General features: G+C 49.6%; 1 protein-coding gene across 2 annotated transcripts in view; it reads left to right on the plus strand.

The window, feature by feature from the left end:
• SOGA1 (suppressor of glucose, autophagy associated 1) overlaps window positions 1-17030 on the plus strand; it is a 91208-nt gene extending 74178 nt beyond the window's left edge. Inside the window, exon 15 of one of the 2 annotated variants that reach the window (XM_025399713.1) lies at window positions 7495-10359. In XM_025399713.1, coding sequence (XP_025255498.1) covers window positions 7495-7647 — 153 coding nt within the window. In that variant the 3' untranslated portion in view covers window positions 7648-10359. Of the gene's footprint in view, window positions 1-7494; window positions 10360-16642 lie in introns of those variants that run through there. The other variant, XM_025399714.1, reaches the window with a different exon arrangement.
• Window positions 17031-18290: the final 1260 nt, after the last annotated feature.

An 18290-nucleotide genomic window follows, 5' to 3' on the forward strand; every position in this document is an offset into this window, starting at 1 on the left:
TTACTGCTCTCCCGCAACCTGGTGGTGTGTTGGAGCCAGCTTGTTTGGCTTGTGGGAGCCAATTGTCAGCATCACTGTGGTTCCTTGTTTTTTGTTTTTCTGTTTTTTGTTTTTTGTTTTTTGAGATGGAGTTTTGCTCTTGTTTCCCAGGCTGGAGTGCAATGGTGTGATCTCGGCTCACCGCAACCTCTGCCTCCTGGGTTCAAGTGATTCTCCTGCTTCAGTCGCCCAGGTAGCTGTGATTACAGGCATGTGCCACCACGCCTGGCTAATTTTGTATTTTTAGTAGAGATGGGGTTTTTCCATGTTGGTCAGGCTGGTCTTGAACTCCCGACCTCAGGTGATCCGCCCACCTTGGCCTCCCAAAGTGCAGGGATTACAGGCGTGAGCCACCGCGCCCAACCGCATCTCTGTGTTTAACATGACCTTGGGACCTTGAGATTGGCCGCAGTGGGAGGATTTACAGCATAAAAATTAGTAAACACTACAAATCAGGGCTCCTCCTGTCACTCCTGGAAAACTAATTGTTAAACATTAGCGGACATACCCCCACCCCCATCAAGAATTCACACCTAAGTGCTCATATTTCCTCTGAGAACCTTTTGCTGCATACCCCACTGCTGCTATCAATTTCTTATAAGTTAGTTAGTAAACCTTAAATGTTAGTGAGCATTATTTGAATGTTAGAATGTGCATAAGTTAACTTTGCAGAAAGGGAAGGAAATGTATTTGAAGGATAGCATATTTTATAAAACCCAAGAGTAGGATCCTAATGACCTCAGCAGCTTCTTCCTGTCTTCCTCTCCTCTCTCTTAAGCTTCACCCTCTCTGATATCATATTCCTCCTTTTTCTGTCTTTCTCACTCTGTTGCATTTGCACAAGGACAGGGTGGGCTGTCCCAGCTCTGGCTTTATAACATTTTCCAGTTCAAGCCCCTAGGAGACACTGACACAAATCCCTCTCCCAATTCCACATTTCTGAAAGAAGGAAACTCTGATTGGTGTAGCTAGAGGCAAGTGTACCCGTTGGTCCAGTCAGCTGTGGCTGGGAGTGGTACCATGTGGTCTGCTGTGGACTCAGTGGGGGCACAGAGACATAAGGGCTATGTGTGGAATGGGCTGTGATGGACTTAAACATTCTACTTTTCTATTATTGTACATTTAAGTGGTTTCTAGTTTTTCCCTGTTGTAAATAATGCTGCGTTGTAGGTCGAGGGCAGTGGCTCACGCCTGTAATCCCAGCACTTTGGAAGGCTGAGGCAGGCGGATCATGAGGTCAGGAGATTGAGACCATCCTGCCTAACATGGTGAAACCCCGACTCTACTAAAAATACAAAAAAAAAAAAATTAGCCGGGCAAGGTGGCGGGTGCCTGTAGTCCCAGCTACTCGGGAGGCTGAGGCAGGAGAATGGCGTGAACCCGGGAGGCAGAGGTTGCAGTGAGCTGAGATCGCGCCACTGCACTCCAGCCTGGGCAATAGAGCGAGACTACATGTCAAAAATAATAATAATAATAATAATAATGCTGTGGTGAACATCTTGGTACAAAATCATTTTTTTACATTTCAGATTATTTCCTTAGGTGTAAATTGCAGAAATGAGATTAAAGGATGAAAGACTATAAATGTGGCCAGGCGCAGTGGCTCATGCCTGTAATCCCAGCACTTTGGGAGGTGGAGTTGGGCGGCTCCAAGGTCAGGAGTTCGAGATCAGCCTGGCCAATATGGTGAAACCCTCTCTCTACAAAAATTAGATGGGTGTGGTGGCGGTCGCCTGTAGTCCCAGCTACTCAGGAGGCTGAGGCAGGAGAATCGCTTGAACCCAGGAGGCAGAGGCTGCAGTGAGCCGAGATGGCACCACTGTGCTCCAGCCTGGGTGACAGGTGAGACTCGGTCTCCACAAAAAAAGAATATAAATGTTTTAAAGTTATTTGTTAAATACTGCCAAATTGTTTTTCAAAAGTGTGCCATTTCTATAGCCTCCAGCAGTGTGTGGCAAGTGCGTTACTTTTGTATACTCTTAGTCAGCTGGCTGACATTTTAAAACATCTCTTAAATATTTATTCCTTTTTTGGCCAGGCACAATGGCTCATGTCTCTAATCCCAGCACTTTGGGAGACCGAGGTGGGCAGATCACTTGAGCTAGGAGTTCAAGACCAGTCTGAGCAACATGGTGAGATCTCATCTCTACATTAAAAAAAAAAAAAAAGCGGCCAGGCACGGTGGCTTACGCCTGTAATCCTACCACTTCAGGAGGCCAAGGCAGGTGGATTGGTTGAGCTCAGGAGTTCGAGACCAGCCTGGGCAGCAAAGTGAAACCCCATCTCTACTAAAAAATACAAAAAATTAGCCGGGCGTGGCAGCATATACCTATAGTCCCAGCTACTCGGGAGGCTGAGGCAGGAGAATTGCTTGAAGCTGGGAGGCGGAGGTTGCAATGAGCTGAGAATGCGCCACGGCACTCCAGCCTGGGTGACAGAGCAAGACTCCCATCTTTTTTTTTTTTTTTTTTTTTTTAAAAAAAAGGCCAGGCATGGTGGCTCACACCTGTAATCCCAGAACTTTGGGAGGCCAAGGCCGGTGGATGACTTGAGGTCAGGAGTTTGAGACCAGCCTGGCCAACATGGTGAAACCCCGTGTCTACTTAAAATACAAAAATTATCTGAGTGTGGTGATGACGCCTGTAATCCCAGCTACTTGGGAGGCTGAGGCAGGATAATTGCTTGAACCCAGGAGGTGGAGGTTGCGGTGAGCCAAGGCCATGCCATTATACTCCAGCCTGGGCAGCAGAGCGAAACTCCATCTGAAAAAAAAAAAAAAAAAAGCCAGGCATGGTGGTGCTGCGTGCCTGTGGTCCCAGCTGCTTGGGAGACTGAGGAGGGAAGATCCCTAAAGCCCTGAGGTTGAGGCTGCAGTAAGCCATGATTGTGCCGCTGCACTCCAGCCAGGGCAACAGAGCAAGAGACCCTGTCTCCAAAAAGAAAAAATATATTTATTTCTTTTTTTGTAATTTTTTTTTTTTTTTTTTTTGAGACAGAGTCTCACACATTCTGTTACCCAGGCTAGAGTGCAGTGGTACGAGCAACCTCCACCTCCTGGGTTCAAGCGATTATCCTGCTTCAGCCTCCCAAGTAGCTGGAACTGAAAGCCTGAGCCACAGCGCCTGGCTAAGTTTTGTGGTTTTTGTAGAGATGGGGTTTCACCATGTTGGCCAGGCTGGTCTCAAACTCCTGACCTCAGGTGATCCACCCGCCTCAGCCTCCCAAAGTGATGGGATTACAAGCATGAGCCACTGTGCCTGGCCTATTTTTGTAACTTTTGAAAAACTGTTAAGTTTGGCCTGGCGCAGTAGCTCACGCCTGTGATCCCATCACTTTGGGAGGCTGAGGCGGGTGGACCACCTGAGGTCAGGAGTTTGAGACCAGCCTGGCCACCTTGGTGAAACCCCATCTCTACTAAAAATAAAAAAAATAGCCAAGCATGGTGGCAGGCGCCTGTAATCCCAGCTACTTGGGAGGCTGAGGCACGAGAATCTCTTGAACCTAGGAGGCAGAAGTTGCAGTGAGCCAAGATCGCACCACTGTACCCCAACCTGGGCAACAGGGCAAAACTCCATCTCCAAAAGAAAACTCCCAAAACTATTAAGTTTAATATTTATACTTAGCATACTGTAAGAGTATAGCTCACTGAATTCTCATAAACTGAACACAGCCACTACAATAGTCTGGGTTCTCTAGAGAAACAGAACCAAGAGGATAGAGAGAGAGTATAGGGCAAGGAGAGAGAGAAAGAGAGAGATTCATTGATTATAATGAAATGGCTCATGTGATTCTGGAGTCTGGCAAGTCCCAAGATTTCAGGGTGAATCAGCAAGTGGAGACCCAAGAGAGCCAATGGTTTAGTCCAAAGACCTGGAACCAAGAAAGCTGGTCGTTTAGTTTCACTCCAAAGGCCAACAGCCCAGTGACCTAGAAAGAGCAGATGTTTCACTTCAAGTCTGAAGGCAGGGCCTCGCAGTGGCTCACACCTATAATCCCAGCACTTTGGAAGGCCGAAAGAGGTGGATTGCTTGAGGCCAGGAGTTTGATACCAGCCTTGCCAACATAGCAAAACCCTGTCTCTACTAAAAAAATACAAAAATTAGCTGGGCATGGTGGTGCGTGCTTATAGTCCCAGCCACTTGGGAGATTGAGGCATGAGAATTGCTTGAATCCAGGAGGCAGTGAGCCAATATCGCACCACTGCACTCCAGCCTAAGCAAGAGAGTGAGACTCTGTCTCAAATAAATAAATAATAAAGTCTGAAGGCAGGAAAAAAGCAAGTGTCTCAGTCTGAAGGCTGCTGGGCAGGAAGAATTCTCTTACTTGAGGGAGAGTAAGCCCTCTTGTTCCGTTCAAGCCTTTAACTGACTGGATGGGGTTCATGTTAAGGAGAATTTACTTTTTTTTGAGACGGAACCTCACTCTGTCATCCAGGTTGGAATGCAGTGGCGTGATCTTGGCTCACTGCAACCTCTGCCTCCCAGGCTCAAGCGATTCTCGTACCTCAGGCTCCCAAGTAGCTGGGATTACAGGCACACACCACCATGCCTGGCTAATTTTTTATTTTTAGTAGAGATAGGGTTTTACCACGTTGGCCAGGCTGGTCTTAAACTCCTGATCTCAAGTGATCCGCCCACCTCAGCCTCCCAAAGTGGTGGGATTACAGAGGTGAGCCACTGCGCCTGACTGAGAATTTCGATGTTAGTCTCATCTCAAAACACTCACAGAAACACCCAGAACAATGTTTTACCAAATATCTCGGCACCCAGTCATGTTGATATATAAAAGTAACCATCACTTCCATATAACCAGTACCACATCAAGAAACAACAGCACAAAGCTGGCTGGATTTTGAATGTTGATTTTCAAGTTGATCCAAATATTGTCCAGTATGTAAAATGTGCGTGCTACCCATTGACCCAGTAGTTCTTTTAGGAATGTAGCCTGTGGAAATATTCACAGACATGGATAAAGAAAAATAAAAAGAGGCTGGGCTCACGCCTGTAATCCCAAGGCTTTAGGAGGCCAAGGCAGGCAGATCACCTGAGGTTGGGAGTTTGAGACCAGCCTGACCAACACCGAGAAACCCCATTTCTACTAAAAATACAAAATTAGCCGGGCATGGTGGCGCATGCCTGTAATCCCAGCTACTTGGGAGGCTGAGGCAGGAGAATCACTTAAACCCGGGAGGCGGAGGTTGCGATGAGCTGAGATTGTGCCATTGCACTCCAGCCTGGGCAACAAGAACGAAACTCCGTCTCAAAAATAAAGAAATAAATAAATAGAAAAATAGAGAGAGAGGGGAGGAAATCAAAGCTCAAGAGAGGTTAAGTAACTCTGCCAAGGTCACACAGCTAGTAATTGGCAAAGCTGGGATTTTAACCAAGCAGCTTGGCTCTATCGCAGCACTTTTATGTGATTTATTTTGTATTTATTTATTTATTTTTGAGATAGAGTCTCACTCTGTTGCCCAGGCTGGAGTGCAGTGGCATGATCTCGGCTCACTGCAAGCTCTGCCTCCTGGGTTCACGCCATTCTCCTGCCTCAGCCTCCCGAGTAGCTGGGACTACAGGCGCCCACCACCACGTCCGGCTAATTTTTTGTATTTTTAGTAGAGACGGGGTTTCACTGTGTTAGCCAGGCTGGTCTCAATCTCCTGACCTCGTGATCTGCCTGCCTCGGCCTCCCAAAATGCTGGGATTACAGGCGTGAGCCACCACGCCCAGGCCTTTTTATTTTTTGAAAAGATGGGGTGTCACTCTGTTGCCCAAGCCAGAGTCCAGTGGCACAATCATAGCTCACTGCTGCCTTGACCTCCTGGGCTCAAAGGATCCTCCTGTCTCAGCCTCCCACATGGCCTAGCCCAGCAGCACTTTTTTTTTTTTTTTTTGAGATGGAGTCCCACTCTGTGCCCCAGGCTGGAATGCAGTGATGTGGATCTCAGCTCACTGCAACCTCCACCTCCTGGGTTCAAGCAATTCTCCTGCCTCAGTCTTTGAGTAGCTGGGACTATAGGTGCGTGCCACCATGCCCAGCTAATTTTTGTATTTTGAGTTGAGATGGGGTTTCACCATGTTTGCCAGCCTGGTCTCAAACTCTTGACCTCAGTTGATCCTCCTGCCTTAGCCTCCCAAAGTGCTGGCATTACAGGTGTGAGCCACCATAACCAGCTGCCCAGCAGCACTTTTTTTTGTTGTTTTTTTGGTTTTTTTTTTTGAGATGGAGTCTCTCTGTTTCACCCAGGCTGGAGTACAGTGGTGCAATCTCAGCTCACTGCAGTCTCCACCCCTCCTGGGTTCAAGCGATTCTCCTGCCTCAGCCTCCTGAGTAGCTGGGACTATAGGTTCACGCCACCACGCCCAGCTAATTTTTAGTAGAGATGGGGTTTCACCGTGTTGGCCAGGATGGTCTCGATCTCCTGATCTCGTGATCTACCCGCCTCAGCCTCCCAAAGTGCTGGGATTACAGGCGTGAGCCACCACGCCCAGCAGCAGCACTTTTGATCATTATTTCTGTTTATTGGTAATAGTAAAAAATTAGAAACTACCCAAATGTACATCAAAAGTGAATTTGGGCCAGGCACAGTGGCTCACGCCTGCAATCCCACCACTTTGGGAGGCTGAGGGGGCAGATCACTAGAGGTTAGGGGTTTGAGACCAGCCTGACCAACATGCTGAAGTCCCATCTCTACTAAAAATACAAAAATTAGCTAGACGTGGTGGCACACACTTGTAATCTTAGCTACTTGGGAGGCTGAGGTGCAAGAATCACTTGAACCCGGGAGGTGGAGGTTGTAGTGAGTCAAGATTGTGCCACTGCATTCCAGCCTGGGCAACAGAGCAAGATTCTGTCCAAAAAATAAAAAAATTTAAAAAGTGAATTGGGTACATAAATCAGTTATTTCTATCTGGTGAAATGGTATAGAGACACTAAAAAAGAAGGAGATCGGACAGGCATGGTGGCTCATGCCTTTGGGAGGCATGAGCACCCAAAGGTGCTAATTCCAGCAGTTTGGGAGGCTGAGGCAGGAGGATCGTTTGAGCCCAGGAGTTCAAGACCAGCCTAAGCAACATAGTGAGACCCTGTCTCAAATGGAAAAAAAGTGATAAAAAGGAAGGAAATCTAGACATACCTAGTGACAGAAAAGTGTTCATGTTTTACAGTTGCAAAATAAGTTGTCATTTTGGTAAATGTATGTTGAGAATCTCTTTGGTGTACAGGACCATGGACAGTGTCCACTGTCCTCTCTGTATAGCCTAGAATATATTACAATGAATATCCATTACTGCTCTAATGGGAGAAGAACAATAGAAAGAAAAAATTGGTCCAGTGAGGAGCTTCAGCCCTTGGGAACTGGTTTATGGCTGAGTCTCAGTTCCTTGCTTGGCTCATCACCCAGCGCACGGTGGCCCATATCTCCTGGCTCCTCTTGACTTCCTGCCTCCCTCTTCCTAGGATGCTGTTTGTGACTGTAGCACCCAGTCTCTCACCTCCTGCTTCGCCCGTTCGTCCCGCTCTGCCATCCGCCACTCTCCTTCCAAGTGCAGGCTGCACCCTTCAGAGTCCAGCTGGGGTGGGGAGGAGAGGGCAATCCCCCCCAGCGAGTGACCGAGCAGCCAAATTCCCCGCCTCAACCAGCCAAGCCCCTGGATAGCAGAAGGGAACCAGCAGAGACGAGACGAGGTGAGGCGAGGGGCTGTGTCCTCAGCATTGCCTGGCCCTGGAGGGACAGCAGCGATGCCACTGCCAGAATGCAGCTTTCACATCAAGGTAAAGCCGGGTCTCCTGCTGGCCCCTGGGTGGTTAGCTCCGACTTCCCAGGGGAAGGCAGTGAGTGGGAGAGAGACCAAAACTGGGCTTCCCAAGCATCCACTGAGAGATCCGTCAAGAGCCGATCCCTGGGTTCTAAGAGAGAGCCTTGCCTGGTTCTGCCCATGCCTCCCTCTTGGAAGAGCCCAAGAAGGATACATGTCTGGCCATGCCTTTGGGGAAAAGGAGTCAGAGAGATGTTTCCTGCTGACCATCCACCCCTTCATTCAGGAGGAGACACTGCTGAGAAGAACAGGCTTTGCTCTAGGGCTCCATGTTGGGTTCCTGGTGGAGCACTGCTGGGCATCATCACCATCACCTCCTTCTCTCCACCACCTCCTCCTCCCAGGCCCACTGCTCTAGATTGCTGGGACACTAGGGGGCATGATAGGGCAGTAGCCAGGGCCAAGTATCTGCTTGGAGTCCTGGAGCCCTGGATCTCCCTGCCCATAGCCTGGATGCAGCAAGAGCTGGGAGGCAAAGTGGAAATCTGCAGGGCTCAGGGTTGGGGAGTGATTGCAATTGCCTTCCTTGCCAAAGTGACTTGGGACCCCAGTGTTCCCAGCAGACCCTTTGAGGATAGAAATAGGTAGAGTCAGTCTCAAGACCTGGTGCATAGATAAATGCCTGAATACACTGCCTTGATCTCGATCTCAGAGGCCTCTCCCTGGCACCCTAAGAGGGGGGAGGCACTACATCTCCACTGTGTTTACATCCTGCAGCTGGTAGGGGGGCAAAGATATTCCCAGTAAGAGACTCTTGGTTGGCCAGGTCAGGCCCAGGAGAACACAGAGAGGCCAGAGCCCAGGACACAGCAATAGACTGGGGCCTGGAAACACATATCTTGCCTAGATTGTTTATTTGAATTTTTCATACTATAAATATTTAAGGTGATTTACTTTATTTTAATAATTTAATTTACCCCAAAGTCCTTAAGGTAATTTATTGGAGGTTGAAACATGCATTCTTGCCACTGGGACAACATGGGGCTTCTAATGGCATGGACAGCCACGGGGTCCCCCGGGTGGACAAGGCAGCTTGGCAGCCAGGTTTGGAGACCTGGTCTCCTGGTCAGTTTTGGAGGGCCCCTCAACAGAGCTGGAGCCCTGTACCCCAACACTGCTGGCCATGTGGCCTCAGAACACTACTTATTACTCAATGCCTGGTACTTGGCCAACCCCAGCTGTCAGTCTGTAAATACTCACTGACAAGGTGGAGGGCTGAACAGCCATCACCACTCCCCAGACATTCTCCTTGTCTGTCTCATTTCCCTCCCTCCCTCTGACACCTTTCTTCATGAGTTGAATGTGGATTACTAAGGCTCTATCAAGAGCGTGGAGATCCTTCCAAGTTTCCCAAATGAGAACTCGCAGGAAAACAGGACTGAACTTTGATAATGTTGTTTATCGCAGCTTTGCACATAAACCTGAGTGTCTCCCAGCCTGCCTCGGTTCTCACCAGCCTGCCAGCCTTTTCACCAGCCTCTCTCCTTAGCCTTATGGCCTTTCACGGCTCTTCTCCCTGCCCCAGCTCTGCTGCCTGCCCTTTCTCACGTCCTTCGTGAGCTGCCTGAGCTATTGGTTGGATTTCAACGTGGCTCATTGCAGCATGTGGGGGAGTGCCTCCCATGGCCTCCCCTTGGTGCCGGTGAACCCCTTTTGGTTGCACACATGCTCCCCCGACACACATAGACATGCAGCCTTCCTGTAACTGACTGGGGACCCAGAGTGGAAACACCAGGATGGATCAGCTTGTCTGCAGAATTGCCCATCAGGAAGACCAAAAGCCAGTAGCTTTGCTGATTTGCCCCCAGGACTCTGGAGGCGCCCATGCACTCCCACCTCCACCTGCCAGTTCCCAGACCCATCCATTCGGGATCACCTGGACCAGTTACCCCAAGTCCTGCATCTCCCTTCCCTGCAGGCTGAACACCAGGGTCATGCCAGTCCTGCCAGCCACTTCCTCCATGCCCCAGTGACTTGTGTGGGCAGAGCAGGCAGCCAGTGGAGCTGTGGGCCAGTTCCACTCTGGGATGCTGCTGCTCTCACCCATGAGGTCAGGGGGGCCCGCCAAGGTTATCTCCAGGTGAGGGGATTCACATCAGGCCACATGTCACCAGAGGCCTTCTGCCACCTCCCAGAGCGACAGAGAGCCAGGGAGGCTGCGTACCCAGCCTCGGGGAGAAATCCCCGTGGGACATGAGCCCCAAGACCTACGGACCACTCAGCCTTACCATCATACTATCCAAGATTGTCCTTGCCATCTTCGTTGTCTCAGCCAGACCTTGGTTTTTCGTAAAGCCCCCGTTTCTACTTCCTGCATGCCACTGTGCAAGGCCACTCATCACTGTTCCTGCAGAAGCCTCCGGACGTGGGGCTGGATGGGGTTGAAAACGTTACATGTAAATATTGGTTTGGTTCGGTTTTTAGCATTTTACTTGGTAACTGGTTGTGTTTTCTTTTTTGGGGTGGGGGGATTGGTTTGTAAAAACTCTCTACTCTTTTGGAATGTAATTTCTAAGTTTGTTTCTTTCTTCAAATGCCTTTTAAGTCTTGGTAACATTCCCAAAGCAGAAAACTGCCTGACCCGCAGTGGGGATTCCCTGGAGAATCGGGGTCCCAAGAAGGAATGCTGCCCTTCTCGCACCCTTCCTCCCCCTCCTCCTGCCTCTCCGCCTTTCACTGCTAGCCCCTTCCTTCTCCTCCTTTATCCTTCTTTCTCCTTTCCCCATCTCCACTCTCTCTTCAACCAAAGTCCCAAGGAACCCTCGGGTCCCAATCCCCCATAGACCACTTGGCTTGGGTCCATGGGGTTGGCACCAGTTGGTTGGGGGAAATGGGGCACCAGTTGGCATGATTGGCCCTAAACTGGGAAACCTCATGTTTCATATGTCTGACCTCTTTCCAGAGCCATATCAGCCCCTTTCGGAATGATGACTTCATTGGAATGCAAATCAAGTCATTTCGGTGCATCACTGGCTCTTTTTTTTTTTTTTTTTTTTTGAGACGGAGTCTTGCTCTGTCGCCCAGGCTGGAGTGCAGTGGCCGGATCTCAGCTCACTACAAGCTCCACCTCCCGGGTTCACGCCATTCTCCTGCCTCAGCCTCCCGAGTAGCTGGGACTACAGGCGCCGCCACCTCACCCGGCTAGTTTTTTGTATTTTTTAGTAGAGAAGGGGTTTCACTGTGTTAGCCAGGATGGTCTTGATCTCCTGACCTCGTGATCCGCCCGTCTCAGCCTCCCAAAGTGCTGGGATTACAGGCTTGAGCCACCGCGCCCGGCCCCCGTCACTGGCTCTTATACCTGCATGCACGAGACATCAGAATCCAATTCCCTGACCCTGTGCCAGCCCTTTCCCCCAGTTTATTTCCCACCAAAAGCTGACCTTAAGAGGTCTTGCTTTCTATGAACTCAAGATGGAGCCCACCTGTAGGCATCCCCAGGGCCACTGTTCTACAAGTTGGCTTCCGATGTGACAAGGCCAAGGGCTCAAAGACCTGACCCTCTTACACCCTGTGCTGACATGGTTCCATCACGTCCACCCACATGCACTTTTATGGTTTCATCACCCAGCCTCTTCTCCTCTGGCCCACCCAGCGTCCAGGCTCTTTCTCCCTCTCCCCTCCTATCTAGAATGTCCCCTGCTTCTAGCCTCACCAGACCCCCCAAGCTCCCACTACTTCTTCCTTAATAATAGTAATAATAATTGTCATCATCATCCCCTACACATCCCACCTAAAGCACTTTACTATTTAGAAAACGTGTCCCCTGGCTGGGCACGGTGGCTCACTCCTGTAATCCCAGCTCTTTGGGAGACTGAAGTAGGCGGATCACTTGAGGTCAGGAGTTCAAGGCCAGCCTGGCCAACGTGTTGAAACCCTGTCTCTACTAAAAATACAAAAAATGAGCTGAGTGTGGTGGTGTACACCTGTAATCCCAGTTACTCGGGAGGCTGAGGTGGGAGAATCGCTTGAGTCCAGGAGACAGAGGTTGTGGGAGCAGAGATCGTGCCACTGCACTCTAGCCTGGACGACAGAGTGAGACCCTGTCTCAAAAAAGAAATTGTTTCCCACCCCACATCTCCTTCAGACCTCTCAGGGACAACTCGTGGAGGCAGCCTTGGTAGGACATGGGTTAGTGCACCCATTTTGCAGATGAGGAAACTGAGGCACAGTTCTCATCCCAGAGCACAAGAAGTCTCACTGAGTTTAGATGAGAACTTGAGTCCAACTCTGTCCTGTTTGCTGTGCAAATCCACTGCCCTACTGGGCGCTTTTTGTGGGTCCAGAATACCCAGAATATGCTGCTGGCCAACCCAGGCATAAAACAAGTCCATTCCAGATCACTGAGCCTGTGTATGCCAGAGGGTGATCTGAGGTCCCCATTCAGCAGAATTCTCTGAGGGCATGTTCAGAATGCAGATTCCTGGACCCCACCTTGAATCTGCATGCTTAACAAACTCTCCTGGGGTTGGGGGGTGGGCGCAGCGGTCACACCTGTAATCCCAGCACTTTCGGAGGCCGAGGCGGGTGATCACTTGAGCTCAGGAGTTCGAGACCAGCCTGGCCAACCTGGTGAAACCCAGTCTCTACTAAAAATACAAAAATTAGCCAAGTGTGGTAGCACATGCCTGTAATCCCAGCTATTCAGGAGACTGAGGCAGGAGAATCACTCGAACCCCGGGGGGAGCAGAGGTTGCAGTGAGCCGAGATTGTGCCAATGCATTCTAGCCTGGGCAACAGAACGAGTCTTGTCTCAAAAAACAAAACAAAACAAAACAAAAACCGCCCTCCCAGGGGGATCCTGGGCACTATTGGCCACACCATTGGTGTTCTTGGCCCTGATCATTAGGCTATCTTTCTTTTTTAAGTTTTTTTAAATTTAGTTTTTATTTTATTTATTTATTTATTATTTATTATTACTATTATTATTATTTTAGAGACAGGGGGTCTCCCTATGTTGCCCAGGCTGGTTTCAAACTCCTGGGCTCAAGTGATCTGCCCTTCTTAGCCTCCCAAAGTGCTGGGGTTCCAGGCATCAGCCACCGTGCCAGGCCATCTTCCTTTTTCTTTTTTTTTTTGAGACAGAGTCTTGCTCTGTCGCTCAGGCTGGAGTACAGTGGCACCATCTTGGCTCACTGCAGCCTCCACCTCCCTGGTTCAAGCAATTCTCCTGCCTCAGCCTCCCAAGTAACTGGTATTACAGGTGCGTGCCACCATGCCTGACTAATTTTTGTACTTTTAGTAGAGACAGGGTTTCACCATGTTGGCCAGGCTGGTCTTGAACTCCTGACCTCAGGTGATCCACTCACCTTGGCCTCCCAAAGTACTGGGATTACAGGCATGAGCCACTACGTCCAGCCTTATCTTTCTTTTAACCAAGAAACATGATGCCGTATCTTAAAAAGAGCACTAAGCCCTGAGCAGGGACTTAAGGGATCGAGTCCCCAACCAAACTGATTTTATTACTCAAAAAGGATTTTCAAAAAGGATCAGAGGCTATTTACAATGTTAGTCAGAGGGGTTCAATAAAATAAAAATAGGAAGTAAAAAAAAAAGACAAATTATTATCTAAATCTAACTGGTGTAATTCCCATAATCATGCAATTAAATTTTACTCTTGAGTTTCCTGGCAGCCATGGTAAAAAGAAACACATCAGGATTTATAATTTTCATCATCCAATTATGGGAAGCAAGCATGTTTGCCCCAGGAGATGAACTCTTCTACTAATTTATAGCATGTATCCTTTCATCTAGCCACTGAGCCAGTTGGTGAGTCAACGGGTGAACCTAAGATGCAACGATGTTTTCCAGGTGACTATTTAAAAAGTAAAAAATCCACCGACGTGAATGACCTTGGCAAGATCATGTGGCTAGTCTATACCTCAGTTTCCCCGTCTATAAAGTGAAGATAACGTCCCACCCCATGTAACTGTGGTGAGGACCAACTGCAACACTGTGCCTGCAAGTCCCCTTGGAAAAGTGTAAGGTTCTACACAAATGGAGAGTGGTCTGACCACACTCAGTGTCCCCAGCCCAGCCTTTCAGTGCCCTGGCCCTGGGATGGGGGACAATACCCTCCTTACCCCATTCACTAGTCTTCATGAATAGCAAGGAGGCCATAACATAATTTGGTCTAAACCCCTTCCTTTTTAAAAAAATTATGGCAAAATATGCATAACATTAAATTTTCCATTTTAAAGATTTCTAAGTGGCTTGAAGTACATTCACAACGTGTAACCGCCACCTCCAGAACTTGTTCATCACCCCAAACTGAAACTCTGTACCCACTAAACAATAACTCCCCATTCCCCCTGTCCCCAGCCCCTGGTAACCTCTATTCTACTTTTTTTTTTTTTCCTCTGTGGATTAGCCTATTCTAGGTATCTCTTTTAAGTAGAATCATACAGTATTTGTCCTTTTGTGTCCAGCGCCCTCATTTTTTGAGATAAGGAATCAGGTCCAGAGAAGGCAGTGGCTCACCCAAGGTCACACAGCAAACCACAGGCAGAGCCAAGACCAGAACCCAGGTTTCCTGACTCCCAACAGGTCTTGCATCCCCAGTAGTGAATGAGACACTGCTTCGACTTTCTGTAATCTTGGTTTAGCCCCTTCCTCTCTCTGGGCTCAGTCTGTTTCCTACCAGTCACCCATTCTTTCTTTATCATCTCCCTCCAAAGTCTCTTGTCCTCCTGCCTCTTTTTCTCCTTGGCTGGTTCCTACCAGCAGATGGAGTGGCCCTGGCCCATGCCAGATTTTCTTCTTCTGGGTCTGGGGCTCACTGTAGAATTCAGCCCTCAGTCCTCCCAGGATGTTCTTCCCAGCACTGCTCCCTCCTGCGGATTTTCCTGTAACCTCAGTAACTCGCTTCCCATCCCCCTGCTTCCTACCAGGGAAGCCTTCCTGTCGCGTCTGTGGTTTCCCAGCTCTGATATTTGCTCTCAAATGTGGTGGTGTCCTGGTTCTGTGTTTATTTATTTTGTGTTTTCTCACACCAAAAAAAAAAAAAAAAAAAAAAAAAAAAGCCTCTTCCTCCAATGCATCAGGAGGCACCAGCCCTGCCAGGCCTTCTCATTGGGCTCACCCCTCCCCAGCAACCCCTGAGTCCCACCCTTGAGCCATGCTGTCTTCTCTGTAAGCAGCCTGCCAGCAGCAGCCCCAGCACTTTGCAGTGGGCGTGTGTGTGGTGGTGGGTGGGGGGCTTGGATCCCTCCTTTTTCCTGCTCTGCCCTACCCAGTCCCAGATGGCCTTGGTTGTAAAGCAGGTGCTGCTGACAGGTTCTTCTCTCCCTGTCCCTGGTCATCGATCCATCTCTTTGTCCATTCGGTATCCAACCATCCTCTCCATTCTCCTCTGGACCTCACCACTCTCAGAGCTGCTTGTCCTGGCAGAATCTACAGTTCACCCCGACTCTACCCCTTACCCCTCCCAACCCAACAGTATTTGCAGTTTGCAAAACCCACAGACCCAAGGTCCTAAGGGGAGTGAGGACATGATGCTGGGCCCATGTCTCCTGCTCAGGGCTTCTCTCCACCGCCAGCCCTGCCGCTCCTTCCTCACCCTCCTTGGAGCCTCCTCTGCTGCTTGTCTATCCCAATGGCCCTGCTCCCCTCCTTTGTTGCCCTTCACCAGCTTTCTGGACACCATGCCCTGAGGAAGGGACCTTTAGTTTTCTCTAAACATCTTTGAAGGGCTGAAGCAGTCAGGGCCAGCTGCCTTGTCACTCTTTATTTGGAAGCTACTCAAACCATTCCCAAGAAGAGGGGCCTCAGCTGGCAATCTGGAAACCTGGCCCAGGTCTGGGCAGGTGTCTTCACTTCTCCTACCCTCCCAGTCTTGTGATCCTGTGATGAGCACCAGGATGGTCCTGTGGGCCCTAGAGCACCCCTCCTGCTGTAGGGTCTTGCAGCCCATCCATTCTCTACTGGGCCCTGGTATCCTGGCTCCTCTCAGCTCTGCCGCTGATCTCTGTGCCTTAGTTTACTTCTCTGCACGGGGGACTCACCCCAAGACCATTTCCAGCAGCTTCCCAGGTGATGTCATACCCCAAGGCTGGGCTTTGCCAGCTGTGACCCAGCTCCTTAGTGCTGCCCAGGAGGCACCAGGTTGCTGAGAATGAGGTGACTGCGGGCACCATTCTCAGCCAGTGGTTCTTGTATTGCATTCCAGCAGCAGGGATATCACCTGGGAACTCGATAGAAGTGCAAATTATTGGCCCCACCCAAGACTCACTGAATTAGAGCTTATGGAGTGGGGCCTTACAAGCTGGGATTTTAAGGAGCTCTCCAGATGATTCTGACATGCATAAGAATATGCCAACTGCTGATCTGGGCTAGCTATTAGTATAGCCTGGGGAGGGACTGGGACTGGCTAGGCCAAGAACAGGTGGAAAACACCAGCCTCATCTGGACTCCTGAGATTGGGAATCACCGCCAACAAAAACCAACCCTATAGTCGCTCCTCTCGGAAGAGGAAGAGAAGTTGGAGGGCCTGGAGAAAGCATACATCGTTTCTTTCCCTGCTTCTGCACTTGTCTCGGTTTTACAAAAGGCTGTGTGGATGGTGCCAGCCAGGGAGGGTGTGGGAGTCCTGGGGAGGCAGGAGGCAGAAGACCCTGACTGTTTATCCCTTGGGAACCTCACCATAGGCCAGATAGCCCCTCTTCAAATGGAAAGAAATCTTAACTCCACAAGGAAAGAATCCGAAATCCCCAGTTCCTCCTCCTCCCAACCCCAGGGATACCTTGTAGACAGTGCCAAAAAACAGCTCCAACCCCCAGCAGCTGGGCAGAGAGCCAGAAGCTGCCCTTCCTCCTCATCCTGGCCCCTCCCCAGCCCCCGCCAATACTGTGAACCCCCTTCCCACTCAGCCTGGTTTCCTGGTGAGGGTCCTGCAGTCGTGGGCCCTGGGGGACCCCCAGGGCAAGGCCCATGGGAGGGAAGGGACCAAGGGCATCCTTGGGCCAACTGTCCACCTCTCTTGTCCACTGTTCTCTCCTTTCCACTTCTGTCTTCAAAAGGCTCCTTCCCAGGATGGATCGGGTGCTAGGACAACTGCAGTCCAATCCACCAGCTCTCCCTGCCCCTGTGTCTTATTTCAGACATGAGAATAACTGTACAGTGTAAACTTATAAAGCGTTTTTAATGGTTGTAGATTGGAAATAAAGTATGTCATATGAACAGTTGCCGTGGACTTGGCCTCCTCTCTGATTTTTCTAATGAGGTGGGTGGGGGCCCCAGCAGATTTGAAACCGAACTTTTCCCCACTCCCAGCTGCCTGGGAAGTGGGGAGCCCAGGGAGTGCCACAGTCAGCTGGCTGCTTTGAAGTCACGTGGGAGGGGCCGCCAGGTGTTCTGGCTGCTGCCTGCTGATACTTCAGCGTTTCCCACACAGTGTGATGTGAACACTGAGAAACAAATGCAGTCTTCAAAAAGAAGAAAAATAGAATTGAACCACAAAGGACTTTAACAATTTTATGCAAAAAAAAAGATACTTTTAGATGTGTGTCAATTGTCTATTGAAATGTAATTAATTATTCCAAAACATTTCTTATACCCCACAGATGCTATGGGTCAGGAATTTGGGAGCTGGGTAGTTCTGATTCAAGGTCTCAGGAGGTTGCAGTCAGTTGTCAGTCAGGCTACAGTCATTTGAATGCCTGATGGACTGATGGACTGGAAGATCCATTTGCAAAGTAGCTACTTCTCATGGCTGTCAAGACAGTGCTGGCTGTTTGCAGGAGGCCTCAGTTCCTCACCATGTGGACCTCTGTAGGACTGCTTGCGTGCCTTCACAACATGGCGGCTAGCTTCCCCCACAGCATGTCATCTGTGAGAGAGCAGGGAGGAAGTCATGATGTCTTTTATAGCTAACCCTTGAAAGTCACAGACTAGGCCGGGCGCAGTGGCTCACGCCTGTAATCCCAGCACTTTGGGAGGCCGAGGCGGGCGGATCACCTGAGGTCGGGAGTTCGAGACCAGCCTGACTGACATGGAGAAACCCCGTCTCTACTAAAAATACAAAATTAGCTGGCTGTGGTGGTGCATGCCTATAATCCCAGCTACTTGGGAGGCTGAGGCAGGATAATCTCTTGAACCCGGGAGGCAGAGGTTGCTATGAACCAAGATCGCACCATTGTACTCTAGCCTGGGCAACAAGAGCAAAACTCCATCTCAAAAAAAAAAAAAAAGTCACAGACTATAATGTCTGCAGTATCTAATTGGTTATATAGACCAGCATTCTTCAGCATGGGAGGGGACTACACAATGGCATGAACACCAGGAAGCAAGGATCACTGGGGGCCATCTTAGAAGCTGGCTACATGATACTTTCATGTATCTCTTTTATGAGGGGCTAATAACAGCCAGGCATGTGCTGGGTATTGAGGATACAATGAGTGGGCCTGGAAGATGTGAAATCAAATGTCAATGGCAGGGGGAGCC

Source organism: Theropithecus gelada, chromosome 10 (genome assembly GCF_003255815.1).
Source record: "Theropithecus gelada isolate Dixy chromosome 10, Tgel_1.0, whole genome shotgun sequence".
NCBI lineage: Eukaryota > Metazoa > Chordata > Mammalia > Primates > Cercopithecidae > Theropithecus > Theropithecus gelada.